This window comes from Vicia villosa, linkage group LG1 (genome assembly GCF_029867415.1).
Source record: "Vicia villosa cultivar HV-30 ecotype Madison, WI linkage group LG1, Vvil1.0, whole genome shotgun sequence".
NCBI classification, from domain to species: domain Eukaryota; kingdom Viridiplantae; phylum Streptophyta; class Magnoliopsida; order Fabales; family Fabaceae; genus Vicia; species Vicia villosa.
Genome location: NC_081180.1, coordinates 135,236,617 through 135,263,834, shown reverse-complemented (window position 1 = coordinate 135,263,834; position 27,218 = coordinate 135,236,617). Strand labels below are relative to the sequence as shown.

At 33.1% G+C, this 27,218-nt stretch overlaps 1 protein-coding gene and 1 pseudogene across 1 annotated transcript; one reads left to right on the top strand and one right to left on the bottom strand.

Moving 5' to 3' along the window:
* The first annotated feature begins 9,945 nt into the window (after positions 1-9,945).
* On the top strand, positions 9,946-15,993 carry LOC131655085 (pyrophosphate--fructose 6-phosphate 1-phosphotransferase subunit beta-like; annotated as a pseudogene).
* A 302-nt stretch (positions 15,994-16,295) lies between these two features.
* LOC131617481 (22.7 kDa class IV heat shock protein) lies at positions 16,296-17,173 on the bottom strand. Its single transcript, XM_058888764.1, has one exon. The coding sequence runs from the start codon at positions 17,109-17,111 to the stop codon at positions 16,515-16,517; it is 597 nt and encodes a 198-aa protein (XP_058744747.1). The 5' UTR covers positions 17,112-17,173; the 3' UTR covers positions 16,296-16,514.
* Positions 17,174-27,218: the final 10,045 nt, after the last annotated feature.

Here is a 27,218-nt window from a genome sequence, read left to right as displayed (position 1 = left end):
CAAAGCGTGCAGTTGAAAAGACGCCGACCTAGGTAACTGTATTAAATCATTTCATTTACCGTGTTCTCTCTCCTAATGTCATTTCTCATTAAATGCATAATGTTTTTTTTTAAATCTTTTATTTAACCCGCTTCATCTTCATTCCCAAATTTTTTTCTCTCTTTTGTGCATTCATCTCGTTACATCTCTCTCTTCAAACCCTAGTTCTTGATTTGATCTCAAAGCATTATCACAATGAATTCATCTTCTCGTTCTTCAATCTCTAAAGATAGCATCACTTCCACTCAGAACCGTTTAAACAAAAATGATGCTCCGTTGAAAACTTGCTTAATACCCACGAAAGAACTGGAAGTTTTATGTGAATCGGCTGTGGATATCAACAACCTTAAAGCAAATGGCTTTCAGTGTGATGCAAGAATCCTTGAGCAAGGATGGTCTAAATATCTTGATAGATTGGTTGGTCCAATTTATCCAGAACTTGTAAAGGAATTTTGGGTACATGCAACAGTGACCCCAACTGCCATCATTTCTTTCGTGCTAGGGCATGAAGTGACTATCACTGAGAAACTCATCAGAAAGCTGTACAATCTTAATGATGAAGAAGGTTGGTCTGAGTTTCAACCCCATACAGTTGACTGGACCTTAGTTGCAAAACAAATCTCTACGGTTGCTGGAACTGATTCTGCTTGTTTTGTATTTGCTAGGAATGTTTTTCATCTTGTTAAACATAGGAACCTTTTGTAATATCTTTTGATTATCAATGAAAAAGTTTCCTTGTGTTTTACATTCCAGTAAATGTTTTCTTTTGTCGTTTAATACATCTGAATCTTTTTATATATACTTTTTGATGTTATGACAAAAAGGGGGAGAAAGATAAATGATAAATGATTTGATTAAATCTATCAGTTGCTGGGTAAAGGCTCCCACACATTCACTAACATGAACTGCAAGTTCTATATGGTTTAAGTGTTTTGCAGGTACAAAGAAGTGAAGTGAATCTTCAAAGCAAACACTAGAAGCAAAACCATTGAAACTGAAGCAAGCTGAGTGCTGTCAAGCTTCAGAGATCAGAAGCAAGAAAGAAGAATGAATCAGAAGCACTGATAATAGAATTTGAATATCATTGTCTATCCTGTTCTGACAAAATTCTATTTGCCCTGATACACATAATGTTATGGCTCTGATACATTATTTGCTCTGATACATGTTTTTAGCCTAAAATGCTCTGATACATTTGGCTCTGATACATATCATGTATTTGAATATACATTTTATGTTCTAACTCGTTCATGCTGACTTTTGTCGTTTAGTTTTTGTTCTGTAACATTTCAGGATGTAGAGATGCTCAGATGATGCTCTGGTACATTCAACAATGTTCTGATACAAATCTAGCATGAAGTGATGTTAGTAGACATTCAAAGTTCTGAAGCTATCCGAGGGAAGCAGAAATCAGAAGATGTGAATGTTCTAAAAGATCCAGAAATTCAAGTTCTGAAGCTGTCCTGAATGGAAGCAGAAGTCAGAAGCTGTGAATGTTCTGAAGATCAAAGAAATTCAAGTTCTGAAGCTGTCCAATGGAAGCAGAAGTCAGAAGCTATGGATTCTCTGAAGACAGAAGCTCATATGATCGTCTCTACCGAAATAATCAGGGAAGTCTTTTATTAAAGTTCTTCGAGTATTTATTTCAGGGGGAGATTATTTATCTCAGGGGGAGATTGTTAATCTCAGGGGGAGACATATTCATATGCTTATGCTATAGCTGTGTAATTTGTCTTTTGCCGTCTACTCTTTCTGATCGCAAATTCATATCATTTATATATGTTTTTGTCATCATCAAAAAGGGGGAGATTGTTAGAACAAGATTTGTTCTTATCAATTATCTTAGTTTTGATGATAACAATAATATGAATTTTGCTTAAGATAATATGGTACTCTAATCCAATGCAATTTCCCTTTCAGGAAATATATATAAAGAGTACGCATAATTCAGCGCTCAGAAGATGTGTCTCAAATGGTTCAGCATGCAACATCAGAACATGGTCTGGCAAGACATCAGAAGATGGTCGAAGCAGAATCAGAACATGGGTCTATGGAAGCATCAGAAGAACATGAGATCAGAAGCACTGAAGATCAGAAGATGGTATCACGCTCAGAAGCACTTCAAGGTCAGAAGATCAGAAGATGCTGTGCACCAAGCTGTTTGACTCTGATGATATTCAAACGTCGCATTCACAAACATCAGATCAGAAGGAAGTACACGTGGCAGACTACGCTGACTGACAAAAGGAACGTTAAAGCTACTAAAGGCTACGTCAGTAGACACAGCGTGAACAAGGCTCGAGGTAGTTGACAAAAGCGTATAACATTAAATGCAAAGCTGTACGGAACACGCAAAGCATTAAATGCATTCAACGGTCATCTTCTCAACGCCTATAAATATGAAGTTCTGATGAGAAGCAAGGTTAACGATTTTCGCACCAATACAATTCAAATTCACTTGCTGAAACTCTGTTCAAATCAAATCTCAGAATCTTCATCTTCATCAAAGCTCACTACATTGCTGTTGTAATATCTTAGTGAGATTAAGCTTAAATTGTAAGAGAAATATCACAGTTGTGATTATCGCTTTTAAGAAGCATTTGTAAACTCTTGAATAGATTACATTAAGTTGTAAGGAACTAGAGTGATCAGTTGATCAGTATACTCTAGGAAGTCTTAGCAGTTAGCTGAGCAGGAAGTCTTGGCAGTTGGCTGAGCAGGAAGTCTTGGCAGTTGGCTGAGCAGAAAGTCTTAGGAGTGAACTAAGCCTAGAGTGATCGTGTTGATCAGTAGACTCTAGAAAAGTCTTAGGAGTGAACTAAGCAGTTGTTCCTGGAGTGATCAGGTTGTGATCAGAAGACTCTGGAAGACTTAGTTGCGGCTAAGTGGAAAACCATTGTAATCCGTGCGATTAGTGGATTAAATCCTCAGTTGAGGTAAATCATCTCTGCGGGGGTGGACTGGAGTAGCTTCGTTAACAGCGAACCAGGATAAAAATAATTGTGCATTTTATTTTTATCGCTCAAGATTTTAAGTCACACTTATTCAATCCCCCCCTTTCTAAGTGTTTTTCTATCCTTCACTAACTGGGAGCAAAATTCCACAAGCTCTGTTAGGTCGACCTAAGCACTACAAGTGGTCGACCTAACTGATCAAGAAAGTTCAAAAATCAGTTTTTCTTGGTTCTAACTGTTATGCAATCATATATATTGTTCAAGGGTAATTATTCAAGCAACACCAACGACTGAAAGATACACAAACGCTTCTCATCTTCGTTCTTCATCATCTCCAACACAATTACACATAATCATTCTTGCGTTGCGGGTTAGTGATGAGTTCGATAACGTCCATGGAACGGAATTGAAGATTCCTAGTGGGTGAAGGTTTGTGGGGTTTGTTGGTGAATAAAATCTGCGGGTTTTGTCCTCCACGACGGGTGGTTCTTGGGGGTTTTTATCAAGAGGCGTTCATTGAGGATTCGGCTGAGTGTAACGATTGAGGAACGGGGAGTTCAAGGAATCAAGACACTGCAGAAGGGAATCAAAGTGAAGCTCTTGGATAACCTTGATCTGGCTCAAGATTAAGGGGGAAGAAGATTCAAAGGATCGACATAATTGGTTTATCGTTTATCGCTTTGTTATCTTCTTTGTATATACTACTTTCAACATTAATGAAAGATTACCCAATTTCAATTTGGAATTGGGGGCAGACGTAGTCGTAGCGAGGACGATCGACGAACTGCCTAAACAAATATCGTGTTCTTGTCGCTTTTACTTTCTCTTTTACTTTCTGTTCATAATTGGTTATAAGTGCAAAATTGATCAACGATTCAAGTGTTAAAATTGTGAATTAAAGTTCTGCACAAACATCACAATTCACCACAACTTGAATCACTATCAATTTGAACCTATCACCAAGTGTTTGTGTTTTTGCTTAATCCAATCTTACTGCATTGCAAATCAAAGTTGTCAATCTAGAAGTTAATTGGATTTCAGTTGTTAAACGTATTGGTTAGCTATCATATTACTTCACCATTAATTCCACTTACTCTTTGGTTTTGAAACACATACGACCTTTGCAATAGCGGTCCAGAATAGACGCAAGTCGATTCAGAACCGCTTTCGCTCGAGTCTGTAGAAAAATCTGTAAAAACTTAGTGAGATCTATTCACCCCCCCTCTAGATCTATAGGCCAGCGTCTAACAAATAGTACTCAAGGAAAGAAAAGTGTCTCTTGAAAAAAATATTAGGGGATTGTATTTGAATATGTATAGTTGGTTTCATTTTTATTTAGTTAATCTAGACTATTAATTTAAATAGTACTCAAAGAAATAGCATGTTGTTGATTGTGAAATCTAATTCAATTAAGAATATTGTAATTCTCTATCCAAAAATAGTTTTGTTTCACAATTTAAACACTTATTTGTAGTTTAGCAATTGTATACCAATGTTAATAGCAAGTAAAAGTGAAATAAAGAGAGAGAGGAACACAAAGATTTGTTTAGGTAGTTCATCATTCGTCCTCATTACAGTTACATCTGCCATCAATTTCAAAACAGAAATTGAGATCATTTTTATTTCTTTGCAAAATGTTTTACAAGAGAAATTAAAACAAACAAATATGTTGATTCTTTATCTTCTATCCCCTTGTTCTTAAGCAAGACCAAGTCGCCCAACAATGTCGAATCAATTTTCAGTTACCGTTACTCCTTGACAAAACCCACCGTTCTTCAAGGCTACTCGGCTGAATTGCAATCGCAAATTATTGTCACTCAAAAACTTTGATTGATCCTCTGTATACCGTTACTTCTTTGACCGAACTCGCCGTTCTTCAAAGCTTTCACTCGGATGAATAGAATCAAAAGCTTCTTGTCAAAAACCCCAAGTCAATCCGACCTTGGAGGAAAAAACCCCAATAATAAATCCCCCAAAATTAATCGGAATATACAAATTCCTAATTAACCTTGAATGTTATCACTCCCGACCTAAGATCACTCAAGCAAAAATGATTATGTGTTTTATGAATGACCAAGAGAAAGAATGAAGATGAGAAGAAACTTTTTCTCTTTCAGGTTTTAAAGTTGTTTTGAAATGGATGCATGAATGTATTTATATGTGTGTGTGAAAGGAGGCAAAAAATGGAAAATTCGTGCACAAAATTGCCAGAATTACGCGATGCGTCGACCTCTAGGGTTGTGTGCGTCGACCTTTACATGGCAGTAAGGTCTATGCATCGACCTACACAAGGTATTGAAGTCAGGAAGTGAACTGCACATCATGCGCCGACCTCTGACATGCCATGCGTCGACCTATAACATGTTATGCGTCGACCGACAACTTTTGTGCATCATCGTATCCCTGGCAGAAATGTTTTTCATGAAATTTTCATTTTCTTTCTCAATGAAGGTCGACCTCTAAGAGCTATGCATCGATCTATTATATGCATATTCACCCAAAATCATGTTTTTGACTTGTGAAACTGATCCACATGCATATGAACAAGTTTAGAATGATTATGGAAACATTTTCATGCGATAGTGCATCTCAGGCTAAGAGGACATCGTCCATTACATTCTACTTATAAAGACTTAGTTTTGACATTGTCGTACCCTAAATTTTGCCCCGACTTTTTATCTGCATCATTTACATTTGTTATGCTTATTTTATCTCAAAAAAAATTGAAAAAAATATGTAGCATTTTAGACATTCATGTGCATCTTTTGCATATTTTATTTGTTTTTTTCGATTTAATAGTATTTCTTTTTAGGTTACTAATCTTTGTTTGGTTAATAATTTTTATTTGAAATTCGATTTAGTTTTTAAGTTGAATTTTTTTGTTTATTTTTATTAAAGTTATAAATCATTTTCTTTCTTTTATCATATATATTTTGTTATTATCTCTTTGTATTTCTTATTTGTTTTTTAGGTGTGGTGTAAATAAAAGTGGACCATTTAGTTCAAGAAATAAAGGCCCATATGCTTTTTATTTGGTCCAAGATAATTTTTGCAGGATTTTGATCCAAGTCCATATGAGTCAAACCAAATTGAAGATTTTGGAGCAAAGTAGTTGAAGGTCCCACATCATTCTCTTTTACACGATTTCAGCAAGGAGATTCACACAAAACATTTCATACATCTTCTAGAAAGCCACAAAATGACAAAACTCAAAACCATTCTTTCACAGCTAGCAGTACTCGGTTTCATCCTCCTCCCTCCACTACTCCACTCACCTTCCCACTCTCCACAAAATCTGCAAAATTATTCTCCATTTCTAACCAACCTTGTCCTTGATCTTATCCTCAATTCTCATACAAATCTCCCATTTTACCCTCACTCTCATCCTCCTATAAATAGAGTTGCTCATTCACTCAGAGAGGGGGGAAGAAAAAGTAATAAAACTCTGCCAAATTGAAATCCAGAATGATTTCCTCCAAGCAAATTCACGAAGCCAACATCCAAATCACTTAAACCTTCAATCAATTCTCCCACCGATTCTTCATTCGCAAAACACACCACCTACAAACTATTTCAACCTTCATCATCATTCAACTACCTGCACAAAATGAACTAACCACGTATTAACCTTCTAAACCTCAGCACAAATAACCATCAATAACCAAATTCATCTTCAACCATCACTGACCATACCATACTCCCTTCAATCACTCACCCACGCAAGAACTCACACAACCCACCATAATCAGAAGCAACAGAAACGATTCAGAAGAAGAAACAAAGAGACAAGTAGCGGATTCAGAAGCTAGTAGACGAAGAAGGAAGCAACCAAAGAGGAACAAGTACCTGAGTTTGTTGTTTCTGTTTGATTTACACTTTAAATTCCATCTTGTAATTTGTATCTCTGCTACTCATAATGAAACTGGGCTTTAGGGACTGATTTGGGGATAGAGGGTTTAATATGTTTGGTTGCTGTTATACCATATTCATCCATGATTGATCCAAATCGAGCGGAGAGTTAGAGAGAGACGAAATCTTTGTTATTGATTTGTAACGGTGAGAAGCGTGTTTGATGAACAGAGAAGAGAGAGTCTTGTCTTTTGCTGATTTCATTTAATTTTCCAATTAAAAAAAAATATTAAAATGTTGAGAGAGAGAGAGAGAGAGAGAAACAAGGAGGTGCAACGACGCCTCATACTAGTTTCTAGGGTTCTCATTCACACTTGTTGTGTGGTGGATATTTGGGCCTTATGCCCGACCCAACTGAGTTTTCCTCTTCACCACCATCTACCAAGTTACTCAAATGCACCCCCTAAGCGCTCCAATAACAAAGCCATTGGGCTTTGGGTTTTTAGCCCAATTTTCAATTTAGCTTTACCCTTTTTTATTTATTTATTCAGTGCTTCATTGTTAATTGATTAAAAAGGTTTTAGTTAATTTATTTCTCACTTCAAACAATTTCACAATAAATTTTGATCAACACCAAGTATCTTTTTCCAACTCCTTTTTCATAATAAAAAATATTTAATAATCGAATTGAGTTGTGTCTATAATGGATGAAAAGAAGGGTTTGTACGTACTTGTACAAGTTGTTCTAAAGCATTTGGGCGATGACCGTTAAGCCTTTGTTTGAATGCTTAGATTCCATTAAAGACTCATTCAAACTCGATTTTCTTACTTCTTTTACAAAACACTAAAAAACAATTTCAACTCATTGAATTGTTCTTTTCATCGCCCAAGTGCGAATATTTTCATAACAAACTTTGGTCAATACCAAGTTCCTCTTTTCAATCAAAAATGCTTTTTTACAATCGAATTGAGTTGAGTCCACAATGGATGAAATTAGAAGGGTTTGTACGTACTTGTACAAGTTGTTATAAAACATTTAGGCGATGGCCGTTAAGCCTTTGTTTGAATGTTTGTATCTCATTAAGGACTTCTCAAAACTCGAGTCGTTTCAATCTCTTTCATTACCCAAGAGGGGTTTGTACGTACTTGTACAAGTTGCTCTTTCAAGCATTTAGGCGATGGCCGTTAAGCTTTTGTTTGAATGCTTGTATCCCATTAAAGACTTCATCAAGCTCAATTTAGCAAATGCTCTTTCAAGTGTTTTAGGCGATGGCCGTTAAGCCATTGTTTGAATGCTTGAATTCCTTTTTTTTCATAAAACAATTTCAGTTTCAAACTCATCTTTTCTTTGCCCAAGTACAAATCTCGCCCAAGTACAAATCTCGCCCAAGTGCGAACCATATTCAAAAACTCATCTTCCCGCTCAAATGCGACTAGACCCATAAAATTTACCGACAAACTCGTAGTTCTTTAGAACTACAATCGCTCTGATTCTTCCATTGAAGATATGTAGGCACAAGACTCAAATGTCTTGGCGAGCACACTAATAAAAAACATAATATCGTATCCACGAACTACGAACGCTCTGAATTTCCCATTGCACGAGGGAATACGTAGGCACAAGATTCAAATATCTTGGCGAGCACAATAATAAAAAAACCAAATTCCGTTTCTTTCTTGTCCATATAATAATTAGAACGCAAGTAGATAAATAAGCTAACAATAAATCACAAAATTAACTAAATGGGTCTCATCGAGTACGATGGAGGTAAGGGGTTCTAATACCTTCCCCTTACTTAACCGACTCCCGAACCCAAATTTGGTTGTGAAGACCATCTTTGTCCATTTCGTTTCATTTGTGGGTTTTATCAATATTTTCCCATTTCCCATTGGAATAAATAAAATTTGGTGGCGACTCTGTTTGTTACAATTTCGTGGCGATGATTTTTTTGACCCGCGACAGACATCACTCAAAATAAACTTCTTGAGGTATGCATTCACACGATTATCGTTATTCACAACCATCTCAACACAAAATTATTCTAATCGGAGTCTGATATGCAACCAATGCTCTTTTTCGTTAATCGGTTCAACTAATTCCCCGAAGGATCGAGTGTTTTGCATAAAACTGACAATAGGGAAAATAAAATGAAAGCACAAATTGCTTTAGTCTAGACGGTGTAATAAGAAAGTACGATATTAAGATATTATAAAAGGTATCAAACCCACAAGTGCAATGTATTATCAACTACCTAACTAAGAATAAAACATACCATCAAACACCCAAAATTACCCTTAATGAAAAAAATAATTACCCTTACAAAAGCCCTTTTATTGTAATTTGTTTAATCAAAGTTTTATTCCCACCAATAAAATATCTCCATTCCTCCAAATGGAACTCTCTTTTCATATTCCTTTTCATTATTTCTTAATATACCTATTAACCATTGGGTTTTTTCCTCCAACCTTTCAAAACCCAAAAACCTTTTCAAAAAACTTTTCCATTTCTCACACTTCTCTTTCTCTCCCCTTGTCATATGCACATTCTCTCTCTTTCTCTCTCTCTCTCTCTCTCTCACCCGCTTCCTTTCTTCCTTTAACATTCAAACCCTAAATTTATGGTCACCCTTCCCTCATCTTCGCTTCTCCCCTTCTCTGATTCAAACCCTAAATCTCCTATTCTCCTCTTCTCTGCTTAAAGATATGTTGGAGGTTTGTGGGTTTATCATTAATCGAGTTTTATAGTGTTTTCAGTAATAGATTTTGTTTTCTATCTCCTCCTTTTTGTATTCATAACAAATTTATTCATAACATATTTGTTGTTGTGTTCTTTTTTTAGTGTTCTGGCAAAAAAAGTTGCGAAGGAGAGATGGTTTAATGATGGCTGCATTTTTCCAAGATCTCAGGGATAACCCTTCTCGTCTCTTTTTTTAGTTGTCGTTTGTTAGTCTCCTTCCGTCTTTTTGAACTACATATGATGTTTGATGTATAGGGGTTAATTAAACGTGGATTGAGGATAGAAGAGTAAGATAATAAGGATTCTAAATAGTTTAGTTTGTTAGTTTGTTGAAGAGGCTCAATTAAAAAATGGGGGGAAAGGGAAATGGTAGAAGGGGATTCTGATGATTTGGTTTGGGAAAGCCGAGCAGTGGCTCAGTCGTAGAAGGATAAGGTTTTGTTATAGCATGGATTCTTTGATGTAGTCACTCATATCTTGAAAATATTGTCTAGCTCTAAATAATTTAATATTTACTACTCATAGCAGCCCCTTGATAAATTACCTTCCATAATAGTTGTTTTCCATGACTAAACAATGATGCCAAGAGCGTGTTACAAGTTCGTCATGAATATTTGTGATTTTTGTCTCATTATAAATTCAGTTTGTTTCTTAGTTAAATTTACAGATACCAAATTCTCATGAAACCACTGATTCTTCAGTTGATGCTATTCCAAAAATGAAAGACGAATTAATTGAATGGTCACAAGTGGGTCATATGCATATCTACTCTCTTTTGATATCAATTGTCAATAGCTAATATGAGTGCAATATGGTCACTGTATTTTACATATTCTAATTGGAGCCATTTTGTGTCAGGATTTTATGGTCACTGTATTTTACAAAGAATAGGTATCTTTTTGCTTCTACATATGATTGAACCAGAGCTTGCATTTGATGATCTAAATGATGACATGTCTTGTGCAAATGCCTATCTCCAATTTGTTGTATTTGCACTGAGGTGCCTATCACTTTGCATCACAATTTTCACTCATAAGGACTTGCAATTATGTATTGTTGGTTCCTCATTGTACAATCATTATGAAAATTTATTTATAAAATCATTTGTACATGCTATTATTCTATTTACATGTCCAGCATCTGATTGCAGAACTCAATGAAATTCTTGCTAATGATGCCGTAGATGAGGCTGTTTTGTGGAAGAAGAAACTCACTTATCAGTCATTGGAATTTTTGACTTTTTACCTCAAGCAATCCAAGAAAAATTGTTGCTTGAAAGAGATCCATATGGAAATGCCCAGGTACCTAAAATTGCATAGCACTATATTTTGTGCTTATTTGTCTTCTTTATGCAATCTGAATCAGTATCATTGTTAACGTTGGTGTGTTCACATTTAGGTTCCCCAAAATTGAAACAGAGAAAATGGTTATCGAAATGGCTGAAACTGAGTTTGGAAAGAGAAAGCAAGAAGCAGGGCCGGCCCAAGGGTCAAGCCACCAAGGCTAGGGCTTTAGGCCTCAAAAGTTTGAGATTAAAAAAGGCCTCAAATTTTATTTATTTATTTATAAAATAATATAATGACACATTAGTCACATATATAAGTGTAGTTATGTTGGTCAAATATATGCCTCTTTTCCTTTTGATCTTGAGTTCAACTCTTATCAACCATTGAAAATTACATTTTAAAGGCCTCATTTAAAAATAAAAAAATTAGGCCTCTAAACGGGTTGGGCCGGCCCTGGCAAAAAGGAAAGTATAAAGGAGAATTCAAAGGCCAAACTCACTTTTTTGGGTAATTTATCTAATTTAATAATATTATTCCATGTTGTAAAGTGTATTAAACATTTATATGATTCAAACAAAGGTTATAAATACATAACTTTTTATAACACCATTAACTTGTATTAAATTTTCTTCTGCTCCCATACATGGTATGTATGTTCTTTGCCAATTTGACTTTATTTGTTAGAGCTTGCAGTTACCCGGATTTATTTAAAATATGCAGTTATGAAGGTAGATGTGGGTTGCCAACAAATTTTGATGCTAATTATTGCTATGCTCTTGGTTATGGTGCTGGAGCCCTCCTTCATAGTGGCAAGACTGGACTAATATCATCGATTTGTGCTCTTATTTATCCCTTTATCTTTTCTTTATCAACTTAAAATTTTCTTCTATATAATTATAATTAATTGCAATTTCATATTGTTATTTTCATGTATAATGAACTCATAATTCTATTGATTTTGCTATGATACTTTGATTAGGTTGGAAATTTTTGTGCTCCAATAAAAGAGAGGACAGTTGGTGGAACTGCACTCACTTCCCTCATGGATGTAGAGAGGAGACATGGTACACATTTTGATCTACATGAAATTTGTTTTGCCTCACTACTTTTTCACTAAATTAGAATCCATGTAATAGTATTTTGTTACAAAATTACAATGTTGTTGCAACTTAGATCCGTTGTTATATAACTCAGATTGTTAAGAAAAAATTGTAGAAAGTTTTAGCGGGTCGCAATATAATTTTGTATGAATGCATTTTTCATTGTTTTGTTGTATATGAATATGTAATTTTCTTTGTAAGTAAATTTAAGCCTGTTATTGAGAAAGCAATGGTGGAGCTTGAAGGTGTGTATATATATATATATATATATATATATATATATATATATATATATATATATATATATATATATATATATATATATATATATATATATATATATATATATATATATATATATATATATATATATATATGGAGAGGATTATTTGACACCGGTGTCAAAGTATTAATTTCGACACCAAATCCTACCCCTTTATTCTTAACAAATCAAACACCAAATCATACCCCTTTAATCTTAACAAATCAAAGGTTAAGATATATTTCCTTAAAAAACTCATGTGTTAGTTATAAGTGAATGTATCTTAACTTTTTGATTAATAATAATAAACGGATAGGATTTGGTGTCAAAATTAATACTTTGACACTTGTGTCAAATGATCCCTTCTCATATATGGAGAGGATCATTTGACACCGGTGTCAAAGTATTAATTCCGACACCAAATCCTACCCCTTTATTCTTAACAAATCAAAGGTTAAGATATATTTCCTTAAAAAACTCATGTGTTAGTTATAAGTGAATGTATCTTAACTTTTTTATTAATAATAATAAACGGATAGGATTTGGTGTCAAAATTAATACTTTGACACCGGTGTCAAATGATCCCATGTTTCAGGCTTAACGCCTCAGTGAAGCAGTGACTTCTAACTTTCTCCCATACTGATTGAATATATTCTATGTTGGATTATTTAGGGGAACCTTTCAATCTATTTCATGTTGAATGTTGACATTTAATTAATAAGTATTGCATTTCAAAATTTTTGCTATAACATAGTAACCGAACTAAATGCAATGATTTGGTTTTCATTTATGTGTAGGTGATATGAAACATGAGTGTGAAAAAATTAGAGCAACATCTTTTAGAGCATTTCCCCAAGGATTTTGTATGTACTCTTTATGCAGGAGGATGAAAGTTGGGCACACAACTCGGTGACAGGCGGTAGTTAGTGTAATTTTTGTACTTTGTTGTACTTGCTTTTCAATTTTATAAGATACCGTTTTTAAACTACACAATAGGAACTGTACACGCTAGGTATTAGGTAAAAGACATCACATTATCTGAAAATAAACTGTTTGACTGGTTGACAAAAGAATTTGTATTTTTCTGCTCCAACTTTTTTATGGTCATACTCATTAAATCATAGAAGGTGAATTCTTATCTACCCAACTCAAAAAGTTGGATAAAATTACATTCAATGTAAAATGTCTTAGAAACAACCAAATAATATATTATTTAATAATTAATTAAATAAGATCAAACGAAATGATGTAATGTGATTGGTCGAATGTACACTACCCAACTTTTTGTGATGGGTAGAGAAATTGTCCCCATCATAGAAACTTTATCTGCTATAACTATTCTGGCTGTATAGCCTGCACTTAAATATTCTTTCATTTTCGCTTCTAGCTTTAGCTTCTAATGGATATCAAAACAGCTATGTCATTTTCAAATGTTTCTTTTTTGTAATTTTGTCGGTATGAATATGTGTATTTTTGTGTTTGAACTGTGTTTCATTTCTTCAATGCATTTCATACCCCATTCATTTTTTTGCACAATTTTATGCCTTAACATATTTGTTGTTAACAAATGAATAGAAAACCTGACAATAAAGTGGTTTCTATAAATATGCTTTAAGATGGTTTATGTCATAGTTTTTCAAATGTTTCATCTTCTAATATAAACTCTGATATGCATTTGTATGCTATGATTTTTTAATCTTTAGGCTTTTCTCTTTCTTTTGTCGAATGGTTTAACATTTACACTGTCATGTTTTTATAGTAACCTATTTTCTTAAAGCATGTGTAATTCTTAAATACTTTTTTATTCTCTCAATCTCAACATGACAGTAGAAAAATTTCACATTTAAATCGTTTCACACATTTGTTCTTTCTTTGTAATAGTTTCTCTAATTAAGTTTGTCTAATGCTATGTGTAATCATTTATCTGATTTTCTTCTTTTCATACAAACTCTTTAATGATTATATCTCAGCATGTCAGTGAAATGGCTTCATTGTTACATGGTTTCAGCATCTACCGTTTTCCGACTCTGGCCTAATTTATAAGGAAAAATTCTCTTTTTAAGTTCATTAAATAATGAATGTATCTAGTCTACATAAAAGATAAGATATATTTATTATTCAATGAACCTAAAAAAAAAATTTTTGCTTATAAATAAGGCCAGAGGGAGTATGTATTTTCACTTGTCTAAATAGGTTTCGTATTGGTCTGTGTAATGGTTTTTCAATTGATATAACTTTGTTTGTTATCAATAATTTTTGGAAATTTCTTTGTCCACCTCTCTATGGGGTCACCCCAGCGAAAACCACAATTTACCCCTGTTTCGAAGATTCATCTCCGAAGTATTTTTTTTCTAAATTTTCCTAGACTTCGGAAGTGCATTTCAGAAAACACCAAATGGAGGGTGTTTTCGGAGATGCACTTCCGAAAACACTTTTTTTTTAAAGATTTTTTCAGACTTCAGAGACGTATCTCCGAAAAAATCTCAAAAATTGGAATTTTGATTAATTCGGATATGCATCTCCGAAAAAACCTCCCAAAATTAAAATTTTTGGGATATTAATTAATTCACATATTATAAATTTGATATAATATAATTTAAGAGTTATGAATAATAATAATTATATATTTTGCTATAATTTAGGAGTAATGAATAATAATAATTATATATTTCTATTTTGATTCATATTTTAAAATTTATCATTTAGTTTTGATAAATTAATATTAAATTTATATAAATCCGTTAATGATATATTATTGACTAAGACATGTACTAAAAGCAAGAAAACATGTCTTTTTAATATTAAAGAGTTTTGTTTTATTATATCCTTAAATTGTATATTCGTATAAGTTAGATGATGCTATTTATTGCAATTGATTCATATTAATATCAATTAACTAAATTCTAATATTATTTAGTATATAATTATTTGAGTTAAGATTGTGGAGTTAAGAAATATTTTGCTATAAACAAAATTTTTGGCAATATATAACATATTGATGTTGATATGTTCCTTTTTAATTTGCTTGAAATATATTTTAATGTGGGGGCATATAATAATATATTATATTAGAAGAATTTAATCTCATGTGTGCATATAAGTATGAAAAAAATGATTTGAGATATTTTATTTTAGTATAAGATATTATTATTTTATTGGTAACAAATTAAGTAATTATCGAAAATATGTATGATATGAATGAGAGAAATACGTGAAATAGAAATTTGGTTATTTAAAAATAATTTTAAATTATTTTTTAATGAAAAAAAGATTTTCATTTAGTTTAAAAATATTTTGTTTAACGAAATTAAAAAAAGATTTTACCTTATTTAAAAATATTTAACGAAAATATCAATAATATAATTTTTCATTTAGTTTAAAAAAATGTAAAAAATATTTTGTCATTTTTAACTTTAAAATAGTTTAGGAAATTTTGATTCACGTTGATTTGATTTTATTGATTCACCTTATTTTATTGATTCATCTTGATTTTATACCATATTAATTGTATTGATTCATCTTGATTTTAATTTTTTAATAATTACTGTATTTTTTCAGAAGTGTATATCCGAAACATTCAAAGACTAAAAATTGGAATATTTCGGATATACATCTCCGAAAACACTTTTTTCGTATTTTCGGAAGTACATTTTTAAAATCATTTTTTTTTGTGATTTCAGAAATGCATTTTCGAAACAGGAGGCATTTTGGGAATTTCGCCAGAGGTGATCAAGAAAGTAGAAAGGTGGGTAAAGAAATTTCCTAATTTTTTATTACTTCTTAAAATTGGTTTTTTAGAATGTAGTCTGTATGTTTAGTAAACAAAGACAATTGTTTTTTAATTGGAAACATAAGCCCATGAAGTGGAACAAATAAAATTTGTGGAGCAATGTTTTCTTCGATTTATGTATTTCTACTTTTGTGCTTTTTTGCACACTCCTACATTCAACCAAAAACATCTACGAATAGAGAACCACCAAAAAGAGAAACATAAGATAAAAAATTTCGTATAAATTACAAATCTTAGAAATACTTAAGTTAGTATGTTAGCTCTAATTAATAAGTTAATGGAAATAAACTCTGAATGTTTAGAAGAAAAAACAAAAGCCAAACAAGCTATTCATTACGAGATTAATGATAAAGCCTTTACAACACAGGACACTGGACACTCATTCATCATCCACAGATGACAAATTCTTCTATTAAAACAACCAAGATCTTAGGTGAGACCTCTTTATTCACAAATCACACATAATGAAAAAAACTACAATGATCACACTCACATGATTATTTCAACTCATCATTGATGACCTTAGATGGTTTCTCATCTTCTTCCCCAACAATACTAACCATTCTAGGACCTTTTATCTTATCATGTGACAACTTATTAAGTGTTAAAGTAAGAACACCATTTTCCATCTTAGCCTTGACAGAATCCAAATCAACATTTTCAGGCAATCTAAACTGCCTCCAAAACTTTCCATAAGATCTTTCAACTCTGTGCCAATGATCTCCTTTTTTCTCTTCTTCTTTCTTCCTTTCACCACTCACTCTTAGCACCCTATTCTCTTCCACTTCTATCTTTATATCATCTTTTTTCAACCCTGGCACGTCCAGCATTATAACATGTCCTTCTGGAGTTTCCTTCCAGTCTACTCTAGCATGTGACAGTGTCATTGATGGTTCGTGATTCTCAACTCCAAAGGGGATTTGTTCTAAGACGCGAAATGGATCTGGGAAACGATCAGACCAGAGATCGGATAAGAGGGTGTTGGGAGAATCTAGGAATGGTAGTAGTGATCCTTTTGCTGTGAAAGGAAAGTCACCAGCAAGAATAAGAAAAAGAAATGGTACCAGTAACATGTTTAGAGGTTTAAGACTCATACTTGGAAATGTGTGTTTGGAGTTTGGTGTGGACAAGAATTATATTATGTTACTTGTATTTGTGTTTTCAATTTGGTGGAAATAGAAGGACTGGTATGTTGTATTTATAGGTTGTAAATGTGACACGGTTCTTGAAGATTCTATAATGTAGAGAGATTGAGAGAGTTCTAGACTGGTATGGTGTTTTAGAGGAGAGAAAAGGTGGTTGGTTTTCTATGTTGAAGAATTTTCCAACCTCTTCCAGAGCCTTCATGTGTGTAATAAACATCATTCTTCCAAGTGTCATAGTCGAACCAATCTTAACACTTTGCTTTTTCTTAGTTTATTTGTATTTGACAAAACATTATTTTGGTCTCTCAATATGTGAAATAAGGAATATTACTATGTGAAAAGAATACTACTATAATCTCCTGAGAATTACAAATATATTCTAGTGTGAAGATGATTTTACTATACTAGCATTTGACTAAATTCTCTTTCAAATATTTATTTTTTAAATGCTTATTCAGAACCTATTCAGAACCAAATCAAATTAAAATTATATCAAATTAAAATTATTGGTTAGATAGACCGGTTTAAAACTCCAAATTGTATGAAGATGATTTTTTCAAACAATACAATTTGTTAAAAAAAACTGAACCACTATACTTGTGTTTAGCATTTTCATTTTCAGTTTGTAACGTTTGAATTCTGTTAAGAAATGTGGTTGAACCTAACTCAACCCTACAAAACCGGCTTGTAGGGTGAGGATTGTCCCCACTTATAAGCACATGTTCATGCCATATATTGTCCAATGTGGGACTCTTAACACACTCCCTCACGCTCAGGACTAGACAACTTGGAAATAAATGGCGGGTGGTCCGATAGCGGAAACCACAAAAGGTGGCCCACCGGATCTTAAACCAGGCTCTGATACCATGTTAAGAAATGTGGTTGGGCTAACTCAACCCTACAAAACCGGCTTGTAGGGTGAGGATTGTGCCACTTATAAGCACATGTTCAGGCCATATATTGTCCAATGTGGGACTCTTAACAATTTCAGTTTCAGTTTGACTTATTTGTCATTTGGTTTGATTCTATAACTATTTGTACAACATGGTTCGGTTCAGTGATCAAACATAATGATTCAGTTATTTTAACTTTAATTTGGTTCGATTTGACAGTTCGATTCGAGAGTTTTTTTGAACACTCTTAATGAGGATAAGGGAAAAAAATTTAAATAACAAGGTTTAAAAAAAATTACCAAAAAAACAAGTTTTTCAAAAAATTTACCAAAGTGTCTAGGTTTTGAAGACCCCCTGGAGTATGCGCCAAATGAATTGGCGCATTAGTACAACAATTAGGAGTATGCGCCATATGGTTTGGCGCAAATGTGTATTTTTTTTATTTTTTTTTACTTTTCACAAACACATATACGCCAAATGAATTGGCTAATTCAAGAAAATTTATACTAATGCGCCAAATGGTTTGGCGCATACTCTAGGGGGTCCTGCAAAACCTAGACACTTTGGTAAATTTTCTGAAAACCTTGTTTTTTATGTAATTTTTTTTATAAACATTGTTATTTAAATTTTTTCATCAGGATAAGGCCAAGGAAAATAAGAAGGCCAAGGACAACAAGAGGGATTAATTACTAGAAGTAAAACTAAGAGAATCCAAATGGATATGGAAGAAGAATTTATTATTTTGTTGGTTTTGAAATTTGTTAGAGATCCTTAAAAGACAATTTAGTTGAAGTGTATTAAAATTGTAGAGAATTATCTTTTATATGAAATTATGTTCCTTATAGGACAAATGATGCAGTGTCCTAGATAAGTGGTTCGACAGGTTAAACAAAAATCACCATAAATTATATTGTCTAACTTGTATAAGATGATGGAGCAAATTAGAAATAAAGCACACAATAATTTATAATCTAGTTTGATGCAACATAACATACGTCGGGAGGATTGGTTTTCAACCCAAGAAAGAAAATTCACTATTAGTAGCTTAATACATTTAGTCTTGCAGGAACAACGCCCTATGTTGTTCAATGCCTCTTCCTAATACTACCCAATAACTTTTTATTTAAGACTATCCCAAAATTTAAGAAACCCCTCCCCCCCCCCCCCCCCCCCCCTCACTTTCTCTCAATCACTAAACCTTAATGATCAATCTCAATCAATCTGAATAAATATTAAATTACAACTCAATAGATAAACCTACTATTATGCCAAGTTACTGAAACATACTGTGTTGTACATGCAGCAATAACAAGAACTCAAATAAACACTAGCACTCAAAAGATCTTCAATGTATTGTCCTCTTTTCAATGTAGGTTTGAGCTCCTTGTATAGCAAAAAGTGCTATGGACTTTTCTCCTTGGATATTTGACTTGATTTCATCCAAAATAGTTGCATAATCAGTTGGATATGATTTATTTCATAAATCTCTCCAACAAAATGATATGATTTGGTTTGTTTCACATTCAAATTTAAATCTCCTTTTAAATCTGATTTGATCTTCACAGCTGTCCAATAAATTATATAATTATATTGCTAAATACACTACTAAAAATAATACATTTCATGACTAAGTTTTTACCTCAGCCAGAAAAAAAGAGGTATTATGCCTAGACGCGCCATGTTTTTTTATAATAATAAAAACAACATATTCCCTCGGTTTTTAAGAAGCCCGGGGGGAAAAACAAACCAGGACACGCTTCGAATCACTGCTTTTGCAGTTTATATTTTTATTTGTTTATAAATGTAAACTAAATGAACTAACCCTTTGGTTTTTCGATATAATTGAGAGATCAAATAATCAGATTACACTATAAAAAAACTCGTCAAACAGATTTTAACCTAGTTCTTACTTATATGAAGCCGCCCTAAACTCGCATGCATCATTCTTTGGGATGGATTGCAAGACAGAAAAATCTTCCATGTTCTTCTATCTAGAACAAAACATTTTTTTTGCCCTTGCAATCTATCTCACATAATGGTGTTGATGTTATTGTTGTTGTTGTTGTTATATTTTTACTCATTTGATAGGTTGCAAGTGCAGAAAATCAATCTTGCTTCAAAGATTTATGGTACATTTTCTCTCTTCTAATAAATAGACTATAAAAAATGGTGAATTTGAATGCAAAGTTCTGACATTCAAACATCATTCTTTTAAAAGTTTGAACTTAAGCAAATAAGGGAGCCTCAACTTACACAAACAAGGGAGCTTCAACTTACACAAAGAAGGGAGCTTAACCTTTGAAAATATTTGTTGTAAACAATTTATCTTAATATTCTGTGTAAACAATGTTATATTTAAAAAAAAGAATTATTCACCTCGGTTTTAATCCAAAACCGAGGTGGTAGCTTAAAGGAGATGACAATTTACCTCTGTTTTAAAGTTAACCCGAGGGGTTTAATAATCATGTTTTACTATAAAAACACTCGTTAAATATATTTTATCTTAATCTTTAATAATATGAAGCCTCCCTAAAGAGAGGAAATATTTACCACTGCAACAACATATTTCTAAAATGGATTGCAAGTCAAAAAATAAAAACTCTCATTGGCCCTGGAAACATATCTATAGGATCTTGCATGGGACCTCTAGTTTCTAAATCTTGATATCATCAAAGATTTGTTGCATACACTGTATTTTTAATATTTTGTGAAAACAATGTATAAAAAATAAAATGTGTATTCACCTCGGTGATTTGTCATGACCGGGGTGATAGTTACCCGTTTTTTATACTATATACACCGGCCTTAACAAATCTTTATCGTCCATTTAATGATTATCAACACTCAAGACGTTACTATTAGTGATCCGCGTGAAACCTAAGGGACATATGTTATAAAGGCATGCTGAATATTGAAAATCTAACCTAAATGAAACATTTGAAGTGTTTGAAACCTAAGGACGCTTGGAAAAGTTCTCTATGATGGATTGTAAGAGCAGAAAATTTTTTGGATTCCAGATTTATTTTCGTAAATATTTATTCAAACCTAAAATAATTTGATTTTTGATATTAATTATCTTACCCATTTTTTTCATCAAAAACAATTGCGTGTAAGATATAATAGAAGATCTTCCCCAAGATTCAATAACTTGAAGACCTAAAGTCTAAATCTTGGGGGAATTTGATTTTTTATCTAAATCCCTATGGAATTTAATTTTTATCTTCAACTCTAGGGAATTTGAATTTATTTTAATTTTAATATTTTGTTTAAACAATGTAATATTCTGGGTAAACAATGTAACAATTTTATAAAAAAAATCCTACCAATCAGTTTTTTGAATAAACCGAGATAAAAGATACACTAGTTTTGAAAATAATAAGAGCGCAACTGTTGGGGTTCGAACCCGTGTTCATATAACTATACCTCTCTGTTTTTTAATCATCGAGGTGTTATGTGAAAACTTTTCATGACGTCCTTCGTTACCTCGCTACTTTAGCCGAGGTAAAACGCATTTCGCGTCCGAGGTTAAAAGTGTTATTTGTTGTAGTGATAAAAGCAATAAAATCTAATTGAATCTTCAATAAAAAAATCCTTCCAAAACACAACACTCTGGCCTGTTGAGCAAGGCCTAGCTGTCGTACCCACATGCTGGGACATCGTCTCCAGCATGTGTCCCTTATATACCAGAAAAACATATTAACACAACAGAGCAATCTTGAACACTTATCCATATTGTTGTTTTGCACAATGTAGTCAATTCAAAAGTGAACAACAATCCCCCCTATGATAAATTGTGGCAAAAAACTCTTCAAGATAAATATTACCCATTCAATCAGAAGAAGTAACATACAGCAGAAGACTATCAAAGCATACAATTTCATCAACAACAACACTCATTAGAGTTTTAGTGCAGCAACGAAAAATCAACAGCATCAGAGCAGATGCCACATAAAACAATGCTCCAAAATCAATCAGACATTGCATATAATTCACAAACTTATTCATGCATGACACTCTCAGTCAACACATAGTTATTAGCATATAATCCTACCAACTAACAATTATCAACATGCAATCATTCACATACTTAGTCATGTATAACACAAATAGTTTTTAGTTAGTATCAAGATATGGAAAAACTACTAACATAAGAGAACAACTCACATATAAGGAGCCAGATGTCTTGCCCAATGCTCCAACATCTGAGCCCATCATTAGTTACCAGATAGTTAGTACTAAACAATTACATGTTACATATTAGTTAGTCACACTAACTAACAGATCATATACCACTACCACTACTCCTCCTTTTTTCCATAATTAAGAAAATGGTTAGTCGTGCATGGATTAGTATGTTAGAATATACATACCGAAAAAGGAGTAGAAAAGTATCATATTGGATATTCAAACTATTCATAATAGGTTATGAAGCTCTTACAAATTCAAGAAAAACATGCCCATAATAGAAGGGCCTCCAAACTGAACTGAAAAAAATAACCTTCAATCTTCACGATTAGAAACTCCCTTCACCATTAAAGCTTTTGGTCTTCATGCCTAACTAAATCCATGAAGGTAACTCACTCTTCATCAGCATCTAAGTCACTTTCTTGCATTGGTTTCATCTTCAAGGTCTTCATCTTGGTCATAGATTTCTTACCAATTATAGATGCTCTAACAAATGATCCACCATGAGTTTCCACATTACTAACAGTAGTGGAACACCTTTTCTTAGTAGCAGATAGGTATATGACAAAAAATTTCATACTTGTATCAACTATCCAGATAAAAGGAGTTATTGAAAAGGAATAAATCACCCTGAATATACGTGCACCATAGGGAATAGGAGAGAGGATTTGGCTTGGTCCCCTTGCACATTTGCCCAACTATGACTACTATACGATCTCACATATGCATACACCAAGGGCACTTCTTAATTTTTCAAAGTGGACATCATCATCTAGTGGCTTAGTGAATATGTCAGTCAGATGTTTATCGCTTGGTATGTGCTCTAGACTGTCCATTTTATCTTCCACAAGATCCCTAATTAAATGGTGATGAATGTCAATATCCTTGGTTCTATTATGTTGAACAGGGTTCTTTTAAATATTTATAACACTCATGTTGTCACAGAACAGTGTCATGACATCTTGTTTGACATTGTACTCCTTCAACATCTGTTTCATCTAAAGCAATTGAGTGCAACTGCTACCAACAGAAATGTAACTTCAGCAATAGATAATGAGACATAATTTTGCTTCTTGTTGAACCAAGAAATTAGATTGTTGCCAAGAAAGATATAAAAAATGTAATATCAAGTATGCTAGTAGTGAGATATAGTAAACTCCATATCATACTTCTATATAGGCTTTGATTAACATCAAAAAAATTATCCTTAGAAAGTTTCAGGTGAGTTGCAGCAAGAGGTATCTTATGGCTAGCATTGTCAAGACCGAACTTCTTCACTATGCTCTTAGCATATTTTCTTTGAGACACAAAAATACAATATTTCATTTGCTTTATTTGAAGACTGAGGAAATAAGTGAGTTCTCATACAGACTCATCTCAAACTCAGACTACATTTATTGAACAAGACGTGTCACCATCATGTCAAACATCCCGCCAAAAAACTATGTCATCCACATAGGTTTGGGCTATCATAAGCTTCTCTCCATCATTCTTCATAAATAGAATTTTGTCTATTCCCCCTCTATTGTATCCATTGGTGATTAGGAAAGGTTCGGCAAAATTTGTGCAAATTTAGCGTTTGATGCCAGAATGACTATTATTATACCTTTCAGGTTTGAAAACAACATTTTAATATTTTTTCTAATTTTCTGTTTTATTTCTGTTTTGGATTAAAAGCTCATTAGGGTTTTTTTTTTGTATTTAAACATTTTTTTGTATGGCCGTCAAGATCTTCTTTCATCATAATAAAATTTAAAAGTTTTCTCTTTACGGTGGATTCCAGAATTTTATCTTATAAGTTTGCCCCTTGCAAATTTATGTTTCGTTCTAAATTTAATACTTACTAATCGTTCGTGATTTCGACCGCGTCACACGAGAAAAATTGTGGAGTTAAAACGCAAAATTCCACATAAATTGTGAATTAGATTTATAGATTTAAAAGTGAGCTCATATTGCTCTAAACATTGGAACCTAAGAAATACAAAATTATTCTTGTATATTCACAATACTATAGATAAATTTTCTTAGGTATATTCACAAAATATTTACTTTACCTTTTATTTTTTTAATTATTTTAAAAATAATTCTAAATTTTAATTCTAAATTTTTATTTATATGCTAAAGATTTGTGCCCAAGATCTTATGACCGTGAAAAACTTGCTCGTAAATACAAGATAAAATAGATATAAATATTGGCTCTATACATATAATAATTGGAGGGTAATTTAGAGACGATTGATGGTTTATTCAACAAATGAACGATCACACAAGCCCTTCAAAATCGCGATTTATCTTGCCATCCCCTTTTTTATATCATTCACCCTCCCAATTAATGATATTCTCAAAATACTCCTAATACTATTAACTTGAAATTTATACCATTTTTGAAAAAAAAAATTACTGTTGAAAAAAATAAGTCAAATAGTAAATTTTCGGTACCCCTTAGCAAATTTTCGATACCCTTTTTTGTGCGATACCGGAAATTATTTGATTTTCACAAATTTCCGGTGCGATTTACCGGATATTTTAAAATTCTTGTACTTTTACGAAACTCATTACCCCGTACCAGAAATTTCCGGTAAATAACACGTTACCGGAAATTTCCCAAATTTCCGGTAAATAACCCGTTACCAGAAATTTCGTTAAAACTGAAATTTCTGGTATGGCAGATGAGGTTTTATATCTTTGCGGTCCTGAACCGACAGCTTCAGCTTCTTCTACCAATTCTTGCAGTGATCTTACACAGTACTTCGTGACAGATACAATATGTTTACCCCATGTCATACACAAAATTTTTTGTTTATATAATTTAATGCAGTTATGTCATTGTACGTTTTTGTGATTGTCAGATTTTTGAATCACGAGATAAGGTTCTAGAATGGGCACGTGCTATTGGAAGAACTCATGGTGTTGCTGTTGTTACAATCCGATCTGATTTTGCTAATGGAATGCGAGGGAGGAAGAATAAATTAATTATGGGCTGTGACCGAGGAGGAAATTACAAAAAGAAAAATGAGGTTGCGGCCCCTTCTGATGGAAATTATACTATGAGACTTAGATGCCCATTTAGGCTGAGATCTGCTCCAAGTGGTATTGGTTGGAAGGTGGTGGTTAGATGTGGGATGCATAATCATAGACTAGATAAGGATCTGTTAGGTCATGACATGTTGGGGCGTCTAAAAGATGATGAAAGAAAGTTTGTGAATGACATGACGAAGTACAATATGGCACCAAAGTACATCGCGTCTGCTTTGAAAGACAAAGATCCAGAAAATCTACGAGTATTACCCAGATTTACAAAGCTAGAGCAACATACAGACTGGGCAAGAAAGGTGAACTGACAGAAATGCAAATGTTACAGAGCCTTATTCACCAAGAGAAATACATGTGTTAGTCTAGAAATAAGGAGGATTAAGATATTGTGGCTGATATCTTCTGGACACACCCTGACTCAGTCAAGTTGTTGAATATGTTTCCTCTGGTGTTGATTTTTGATTGCACGTACAAGACAAACAGGTGAGAATATTAATATTAATTTCTCCCATCTTAAAAATATGTAGTGATATATTTTATGGATGATTTTTTAATCGTGCAGGTACCGGCTATCACTGCTTGAGATTGTTGGTGTTACATTAACAAAATTGACGTTTTCAGTTGCTTTTGCATATTTGGAACACGAAAGGGAGAAGAACTTCACATAGGCACTAGAGAGGCTCAAGGAGTTATTCTATTCTGATAAGTTGCTACCAGATGTCATGGTGACGGACCAGGAACTTGCATTAGTGAATGCCATTGATTTTGTGTATCCAAATGCATCTCATCTGCTGTGTACGTTTCTGTCATACCCCAATTTTTGACCCTAAGATCATACATCATTTACATTTCAATCATTAATCAAGAACTCCATCTTGAAGCTTTGCTTTTTGTGTTGTTCTCATTTCACCTATAAGGGAACCATCAAACACCTATGTTTGTTTAGCTTGTATATGTCATACTAACCAAAATACCAAAAATATTGCTTTGTTCTTTTTGTATGTTTGTGTTTTGTAGGTACCAAGCCAAAGTATCCACAATGGAAATCGATTTGTATAAAAGAGCAATCGATTTACACAATTGCTTTTGCACCAGATTTCAACATTTTCACAATGCAAATCGATTTGCATAAGAGAGCAATCGATTTACACAACTGTTTTTTCACCAGATTTTTCCATTTTCAGTAGTGAAAATCAATTTGCATAAGGAAGCAATCGATTGCACCAGTGCGAAATTTGAAGAATGAAGGCAATTTTCAGCTTTTGAGGATTTTGTCACCATTTCCATGTGTGGGAAGAATGTTCTTGATCTCATAATTAATTCCCTACCTCATCATGATCAAATCATATCATACACCCTCATTTGATGACATGTGCACCTTTTGATCACTTCTTTGATCCCTTTTATTATCACTAATATTCCACATGATTACTTTAATTCCTTTATAAACTACATTTTAACCCCTTTTTACCAATTAAATTCAAATTAATCTCCAAGGGACAATTACCAATTTGCCACTACCCTCACTACCAATTCTCTAAATAGAGGTCTCCTCTCATTCATTTCACAAGCTTGGAGAGCCAAAATAACTCTTGCAATTTCTCTTCTCATCCTTTCCCAAATCACTCAAAGCTCTTCTTCCATAAAAAGCTAGTGAGATTCACATTGAATCTCACTAATCTTTGAGCTAAACCTTCATCCAAACACTTTTCTTCATCAATTATTGGTAGATCAAAGCATTTGGTGGTTGTTTTTGAAGTTGATTAAAAGTTTGTGCAAGAATTGATAAATCTCTAGATCCACTTCCATCCTTCAAGATGTGATCCTTTGTTGATTATGTGTGCTACATCTATGGTGTTATTTTGGTGTTATTTAATGGTGATTTGATGGTATTTTCGTGCACAATTGTATCCAAGATCACAAGGTGTTTGGTATAATGTTTAAA